This window comes from Anomalospiza imberbis, chromosome 15 (genome assembly GCF_031753505.1).
Source record: "Anomalospiza imberbis isolate Cuckoo-Finch-1a 21T00152 chromosome 15, ASM3175350v1, whole genome shotgun sequence".
NCBI classification, from domain to species: domain Eukaryota; kingdom Metazoa; phylum Chordata; class Aves; order Passeriformes; family Viduidae; genus Anomalospiza; species Anomalospiza imberbis.
In genome coordinates this window covers 2,910,569-2,918,832 of record NC_089695.1, presented here as the reverse complement: position 1 = coordinate 2,918,832, position 8,264 = coordinate 2,910,569, and the positions used below count along the sequence as shown (strand labels likewise).

General features: G+C 54.2%; 1 protein-coding gene across 1 annotated transcript; it reads left to right on the top strand.

Annotated features, from left to right (window-relative positions):
* Positions 1–5,258: 5,258 nt before the first annotated feature.
* Positions 5,259–7,832, top strand: LOC137483341 (protocadherin alpha-8-like). The gene has a single exon (XM_068206330.1). It carries the CDS (start codon positions 5,259–5,261, stop codon positions 7,830–7,832), a length of 2,574 nt encoding a protein of 857 aa, XP_068062431.1.
* The last annotated feature ends 432 nt before the right edge of the window (positions 7,833–8,264 follow it).

Genomic DNA, 8,264 nt, shown 5'->3' with positions numbered 1-8,264 from the left:
AGCCGGGCTCAGTTCCCACGGCTGATGGGCGTTGGGTACTTAGCGGGTCCTTAAGGATGGCAAAGGCACATTTGCGTTTGTCACCACGACCTTGCTGGAGCCCCCGGCTCTTCCTGACGGGGTTCAGAATACAGATAAGGCAGCATCCGTGAGCAGTTACTGTAGGCAGCTGAGGTCTGGTGCTCTGAATGGGAGCTCTGCTCTAGAATTAAATTACTGTTCTGTGCCACACGAGGTGCCCGGAGTTGTGAGATTTGCAGACAGCAAGGGGGTTGTATTTCTCATGTGTAGCATTTCCACCCGATTTGGGTGAAGGAGTTCAAGGCAGCCAGGCTGTGTTGGTGACAGACTCGCAGGCGCTGTGGAGCACCTCATGGCCTTTGCTGACTGATAACCGTGCTGGTATCCCTTTGTCTTTTTATTGAAAACTGCCCTCCTCCTCTTGAATTACGGTCATATGAAGGTTTGATGCAAGGTGAAAAGTGGATGTTCAAGGACAAAAGTTCTCTATTATCGTTCTTCCATGAGACTCAATTAGAAAAAAGGGTTGTTGTGACCAAGATTTCCTATGATCTTCCTATCTTTGTTTTGCAAGTATCATGCTGTTCTGGTAAGTATTATAAAGCGTTCAGGGAGAAGGGTTTGACCCAAGGTATGTGTTTCACAAGGGACATTTTTCTGTTGTTTTCCTGCTGCCACGTTCCTGAGGATTTGCATTTCTGACCAGAGAGCTAGTGTGAAGTACACTGTCCTTTTTTAATGGTCTCTCAAAATTTGCAATAATTGTCACATCAATGATCAAGACCTAAAAGGGCTTTAAAAGTGGATATTTTCACTTCTGTAATGAGCAAACAAACAAATAGCTCCCAAAATCAATGAATCACCTTTCCCCACCATTTTTAAGTAGCTTTCTCCAACACAGGCGGTATCATGTATTAATTTCCTTGCCACAGATTTGGAACTTGGAGCACCAAATCAATGCCATTGTTGTTTAGAGTTCCAACATCACCTTTGATAATAGTATTCCTCATAAGGAAGCATTTCGAACCATGAGGCGTCAGCAGCAGAGCATCTCTTATGCACTGTGGTGCTGGTACCGTCTGTGGATATTTATGGTGTGTCCTTGCTGGGAAGGATGAGCAATGGTCATGCTGAACCTTGTGGTAGGAAAGGAAAGTGTGATCTGTTGTATAGAGTAGGGCCTGGCCCTTTTCTGATGGGAGGGGTGACCATGAGCAGCAGAAAGACTGGTGTGGGGAAAGTGAAAAGCCTTGGGGAGACCATGGATCATAAGAGAAAATATCATGAGGTTATATATTTGTCTTTAGAACACATTTCAGAGTGGGGGAGTGAAGGATTTGTACAGGAAAGGGTGAGACAGGATGGGAACAGAGTGTTCGTGTTGAGGATGCTTTCCTAGGTGCTTAGGGTGTGGAGTGGGAGGCCTTCCTGACAATGAGATGAGAGTGTGATACTGAAATGCCCGCAATGTCCCTTGCAGTCACGAGTCTCTCCAGAGGGACTGTCACTTCTGCTGCTGCCTGCCTGGTGTAGGCCATGTGTTGGTAAGAGCTGGGGAGATGGAGAGTGCTGAATGTTGTCTGGGGAAACAACTTCTTCAGGTTCGAGGTTTCAAGGTATTGTGGGAGGGGGACGCTCCAACTTGCTATCTGTGTGTAGTAGTGGGTTTCCATAGTAGTCTCCACAGCTGTAGATTTTGCCATGATGGTTCCTTGCTCCTCCTCTGGTGGGATTTACAAGGATTTATTTTATTACATGTGGTTGTAATCTTACTGTGCTCAACTTCCTTTACTTGTGCACTGCACACGTTGGCTCAGTAGAGATGGTGTGTCCTGATGTCACATGTGGATTGTTCTGATATCTGCAAGAACACCTGAAACCCTGCGTGATTAGCCCAGTTCGTGTGGTGCAAGCTGTCCCACACGCTTGACACTGTGAGTGCTCATGTGCTTTGGCACTTGCTGTGTTCTCTTGAAGGAATAAATCTGTTTGGGCTGGGATCAGAGCTGTCACAGCTCTTATCATCACAGAATGATTAGTAACTCTAACCTGCAGCTCTGTGGTGTTTGTAAGCGAGATTACTGAAAAGGAGCAAAGAATTCACGTTGAAGGTCATGTAGCTGGGAAGAGCTTTTAGACATTCTGTCCATCTTTTGTGCTGATCATGAAGGAAGATGAGGAAGTACAAGGGCCTGGATCACGTGCAGATGGGGTTTACAGGCAGGGCAGGTTGCTGAGCTTGAGCAATGTTCGATATTTTGGCAGTGATCCTGTGCTTGGCACTAAATAAGGGCTGGGCCTGTGTGCTGGGGAGGGTGAATTGGAGTGGGGAGGAGTGTTGCCCCAGGGAAGTTCACATGCTGAGTAGAACACGGCCTGCATCACTGTGGAGGAACTGGAGAATGTCTGTTTGGCTGTGGAGATCTCATTTCCCATGCCTTGTGACAGAGGATGCCAATAGAAAGCCTTGAGGAAATAGCCACCACGTAGTGCTGCTCTTCTGGGATCCTCTCAGGACCTCCTGCAGTTCTCTGTATTCTTGCCTTCTGTTGTTCCCTGTGATATTACAGCTTGTGAAGTGACTTGCCGTCCATGCCTTTAATCACTTGTCTTTGATGTGGAATTGTCTTGGTGAAAGAGAAGACTTTTGGAAATTTGTGTCATTCTGCCAGCCTTTCTTGGGACATGGCATCAGTCATCTCCCTGGTCTTGGTCTTCTAGCTGGCATTAAGGGACACTGTTCTTTAAACAAGTATTCCTGGTCCTGGAGTTTCTTTTTCTGAAGGAGCAAGCAGTGATGCAAGAGGCTGTATGTGAGAGACAGGTGTACTTTGGTTCCTGTGATGCCTTAAGTTTTAGCTTTGCTGATATATTTTCCATATTTTCCAGATTCTTTCCTGCATTTTCCATATATTCCAGATTCTGTACTACATTAATATATAACTCTGTACTTTATATAAAATGTTAACAAGTTCTGCTCACAGTTCAGTCACACAAAACAATTTTTTTTCCCTCCTGAGAACCAAGGACACCATTGCAGCTTCAGGCCCAAAAAGTGTAAAGAACAGTTAATTGATGAGAGCAGTCTGGGAGGATGGGACTTCATAACCTGGAGCTGTAATTGGACAATCAACCCCAAGATGTAAATGCACCAAAACTTAGAAAAGTGTGAAAACTTGTCACCATCTTGGGTTGTAGCCTCGGCCAGGCTCGTGTACTGCCCAAGGTGTATCCTGTGAAGGCCTTTCAATAAATACCTACTTTATTCCTTTAACTCCAGCCAGCCTCTGTTCCAGGCAGCCTCTCAAGGCATCTCCTGTTTAGCTGTGGTATCTTCACGTTGGATTGACTAAATATTGCCTGAATTGAAATTCCTGTAGGTTTGGAGCACATTATGTGCTCTCATTTGATCCTGCTGCTTCCTGGCACAGGGTGAGAAGGGGGAAGCAAAGGCAGATGGAGAAGTGACCTTAATGCTTTTCTGGGAGTAGATGTGCTGGGCATGCAGAGGATGCTTTCAGTGTCAATGCCGTGGGGAATTTTGTAATAGCTCTGCAGGTGAAAAATGAGTCAGGCAGAATTGATCTCCATCCAGGTAAATGAGGAATGTGGTGTCATCATGCTTTATTTTGCATTGTTCTTGGATGATTATCATGCTGGGCTCTGATGGGCTTGATTTTGCAAAGGAGAGACTTCCTTGGGTCACTTAGACTCTGGAGCTTTTTTGCATTAGATGTCTGCAGGGGTGGACTCTTCTCTGATGTAACAAAGCTGTTCTCTACTATACGATTGCTTTGTGGATTTATTTCTTGGGTCCTTGAGACGAATGAAGGCTCCAAACGGGGATTGGATCCTGAAGGGAGAGGAAGCTGCAGGTGCATGGCAGGGAAGGAAAGCAAGAAGGCTCTTTCCTGTCATGAGGAATGGGAGGTGGAAGGGGAGTGCCCTTTTGCTAGAGGGAATGGCTGTGCTTCATGACGTGGTGGTGTAGCTGTTTTTAAAAGATTTCCTTAAAGGGGAAGAAAAAACAATAGAAGACACACGAAAGGCAGCAAGAGACAAGGGGAGGGAAAGACTGCACAACGAGGAGAGAAAGAAAAAGCAAGGAAACAAGATGAGACAGGAAAAGAAAAAGAACAAAGAAGAAGTGGAATAAAATAAGCAATGGAAGCAATCGTTGCAAGGAAGAGGAATGAGACCTTTTTCCAAAGGACATATGCATTGAGAGTTATATATAAACATTTGGAAAGAATATTAGGAAAGGGAATAGAAGCACATAAGAAATAAAGAAAGAAAATGAGAAGAAGGATGTAAAAATATGACGGTTAAGAGCATGAAGAAGGCATGGGGAAAGAGAACCAGGAAATAGAAGGGAAAGAGAGAAAAAAGAAGAGAAGCAATAGCAGAAGAAACTTAAGGAGAAAAGGATCTATCAAAGAAGGCGACTATACAAGTACAAAATAAGACAGAAAGTGAGCAAAGAAGTAACAAAGAAACAAGGAAAGGGAAGAAAAAATAAGGAAGATTAAGGACCTGATCAGCAGGCACGTACCTTATGTGTAGAGGAGAGTTGAAGTACCGTGCCCCGGCTCGGATATACCATAATTAGCGGTGATAATTATCGCTCCGACTTTAATGGTCTCGGATACGTTGCAGGAGGCAACTGGAAAATTGCTGGCGGGGGTGGAAGAAGAAAGCAAAGATTGGAAAGGAAGTGAAGAAGGCTTATAGATTAGGGCAGGGCAATAAATGAAAAGGTCAGCGAACAGGAGATGCAACAGAAAAGAAAAGGAAGACTATGAAGGAAAGAGTAGGGAAGGGAAGGGAAATGCAAACCGATGAAAACCAGAGAAAAAAAAAACGGAAGGAAGAAAGGAAGGAGAAGATGAGGGAAAGAAATGAACCTATGCAAGCAAATAGCACTCGATAAAGAAAAGGAGATAAGGAAAAGAGGAGGAGCAGAGAGGAGCAGACGACAGAGGGGATTGCCTTAACGGAGCGGAGGCAGAGGCGCTGCGGCGGAGCGTGTGAGGCGGCGGAGCAGCGCACGGTGTCGCTGCAGGCTCAGGAACGGCGTGTGGGCGGCTCCGCCCCGGTGCGGCGGAGAGCCCGGCTGTGAGCGCGGGGGGGCGGCGCGGGCCGGGCAGCAGAGCCGGTGCGTCCGGGCGGCGGCGGGGAGCCGTGCGGGGCCCGGGCCGGGGCCGGCAGCCAGAGCGGCGGCCAGAGCGGCGGCGGCGATGGGCGAGCGCTGGTGTGCGGTGATGCGGGTGCTGGTGCTGCAGGCGGCCTGGGCGCTGGCGGGCGGGCAGGTGCGCTACTCGGTGCCGGAGGAAGCCAAGGCCGGCACGGTGGTGGGCCGTCTGGCGCAGGACCTGGGCCTGGAGGCGGGCGAGGCGGAGGCGCGGCGGCTGCGGCTGGTGGCGCCGGGCCGGCGGGCGAGCGTGGAGGTGAGCGGGGCGAGCGGCGCGCTGCTGGTGAGCTCGCGGCTCGACCGGGAGGAGCTGTGCGGCAAGAGCGCGCCGTGCGCGCTGCGCCTGGAGGTGCTGCTGGAGCGGCCGCTGCGCGTCTTCCATGTGGAGCTGGAGGTCACCGACATCAACGACAATGCCCCCATCTTCCCCGCCGCCCGAAAAAACCTCAGCATCGCGGAATCGTCTGTGCTGGGGTCTCGTTTCCCGCTGGAGGGCGCGTCGGATGCGGATATCGGAGCGAACGCGCAGCTCTCCTACACACTCAGCCCCAGCGAGCATTTTACAATAGAAGAAGAAAACAGTAACTCTCGCAGTAAGTCCCTTTTTCTGGTGCTCAGTAAATCTCTGGACCGCGAGACGATTCCCGTTCACCGATTGGTGTTGACAGCGACTGATGGTGGCCGACCGTCTCTGACAGGGACCATGGAGCTGGTGATTTCGGTGCTGGATGCGAATGACAACGCGCCCCAATTCAACCAGTCGGTGTATAATGTATATTTGTCCGAGGATGCCATTGAAGATACGATAGTGGCACGGATGACCGCCACGGACCTGGATGAAGGAACTAACAGAGATGTGAAATATGAAATCGATACTATTGTTCCTCCCCGTGCCTCAGATTTATTCAGCATAGATGCGAACACTGGGGAGATCAGACTAACGGGCGCACTGGACTTTGAGGAAGTTAATTTATACGACCTAAATGTCAAGGCAACAGATAAGGGAACGCCCCCGCTGTCGGGTCACTGCAAGGTGGTGCTGGAGGTGGTGGACGTGAACGACAACGCGCCGGAGGTGTGGGTGACGTCGCTGTCGGTGCCGGTGCCGGAGGACGCGTCGGTGGGGACGGTGGTGGCCCTGCTGAGCGTGTCGGACCGGGACTCGGGGGAGAACGGGCGCGTGCGGTGCTGGGTGTGGCCGGCGTCGCCGTTCGGTCTGGAGGCGACGTTCGCGGGCTCGTACTCGCTGGTGCTGCGCGAGGCGCTGGACCGGGAGCGGGTGTCGGAGTACGAGGTGGAGGTGCGTGCGGAGGACGGCGGGGCGCCGGCGCTGCGCGCCAGCCGCGGGCTGCGGGTGCCGGTGTCGGACGTGAACGACAACGCGCCCGCGTTCGCGCAGGCCGTGTACACGGTGCTGGCGCGGGAGAACAACGCGGCGGGCGCGGAGCTGGCGCGGCTGTGGGCGCGGGACCCGGACGAGGCGGGCAACGGGCGCGTCAGCTACTCGGTGTGGGAGGGCGGCGTGGGCGGCGGCGGGGCCGCGGCGTCGTCGTCGTCGTCGTCGTCTTCGTCGTCGTCGGGGGGCGGCGGGTGGCGGTCGGCGTCGAGCTACGTGTCGGTGGACGCGGAGAGCGGGCGCCTGTGGGCGCTGCAGCCCCTGGACTACGAGGAGCTGCAGGTGCTGCAGTTCGAGGTGCGCGCGGTGGACGCGGGGGAGCCGCCGCTGTGCGGCAACGCCACGGTGCAGCTCTTCGTGCTGGACGAGAACGACAACGCGCCGGCGCTGCTGCCGCCCGCGGGCTCGGCAGCGGAGGCGGGCGCCGCGGCGGCCGAGGCGGCGGCGGGGGCGGGCTGGGGCTCGGAGTCGGGCACGCTGTGGGCGTGGGCGGCGTGGGGGGCGCCGGCGGGGCAGGTGGTGGCGAAGATCCGCGCCGTGGACGCCGACTCGGGCTACAACGCGTGGCTGCGCTACGAGCTGTGGGAGCCGCGGGGCAAGGGCCCGTTCCGCGTGGGGCTCTACAGCGGCGAGGTGAGCACGGCGCGGGCGCTGGACGAGGCGGACGGGCCTCGCCAGAGGCTGCTGATCGTCGTGCGCGACCACGGCGAGCCGGCGCGCTCGGCCACGGCCACGCTCAGCGTGTCGCTGCTCGAGGCCGCCGAGGCGGCGCTGGCCGCGGGATCCTCGTCGTCGTCGTCGTCGTCGTCGGTGTCGCGGTCGGCAGTGGGCGTGGAGCTCGGCCCCGGCGCGGCGAGCGCGGCGACCAACGTGTGGCTGGTGGTGGCCATCTGCGCGGTGTCGAGCCTGTTCCTGCTGGCCGTGGTGCTGTACGGGGCGTCGCGCTGGGCGCCGCGGGCGGCCGTGCTCTCGGGGCCCGGGCCCACGACGCTCGTGTGCGCCAGCGAAGTGGGCAGCTGGTCGTACTCGCAGCGCCACAGCCGCAGCCTGTGCGTGGCGGACGGCGCGGCCAAGAGCGACCTCATGGTTTTCAGCCCCAACTTCCCTCCGCCGCCGCCCGGCCCCGCGCCCAAGGACTCGCAGCCGGAGCCCTCCGCTCTCCTCGACACGGTCAGTGGTCCTGCCTTCATTCCCTTCTCTGCACCTTTTCATCCGCCCCCTTGAGAAGCTGCTCTTTGAAGCCGGGCTCAGTTCCCACGGCTGATGGGCGTTGGGTACTTAGCGGGTCCTTAAGGATGGCAAAGGCACATTTGCGTTTGTCACCACGACCTTGCTGGAGCCCCCGGCTCTTCCTGACGGGGTTCAGAATACAGATAAGGCAGCATCCGTGAGCAGTTACTGTAGGCAGCTGAGGTCTGGTGCTCTAAATGGGAGCTCTGCTCTAGAATTTAATTACTGTTCTGTGCCACACGAGGTGCCCGGAGTTGTGAGATTTGCAGACAGCAAGGGGGTTGTATTTCTCATGTGTAGCATTTCCACCCGATTTGGGTGAAGGAGTTCAAGGCAGCCAGGCTGTGTTGGTGACAGACTCGCAGGCGCTGTGGAGCACCTCATGGCCTTTGCTGACTGATAACCGTGCTGGTATCCCTTTGTCTT

What these genes read in the sequence shown, in the direction of transcription:
- LOC137483341 (XM_068206330.1), top strand. Translation starts at nt 5,259, where the DNA reads ATGGGCGAGCGCTGGTGTGCGGTGATGCGGGTGCTGGTGCTGCAGGCG.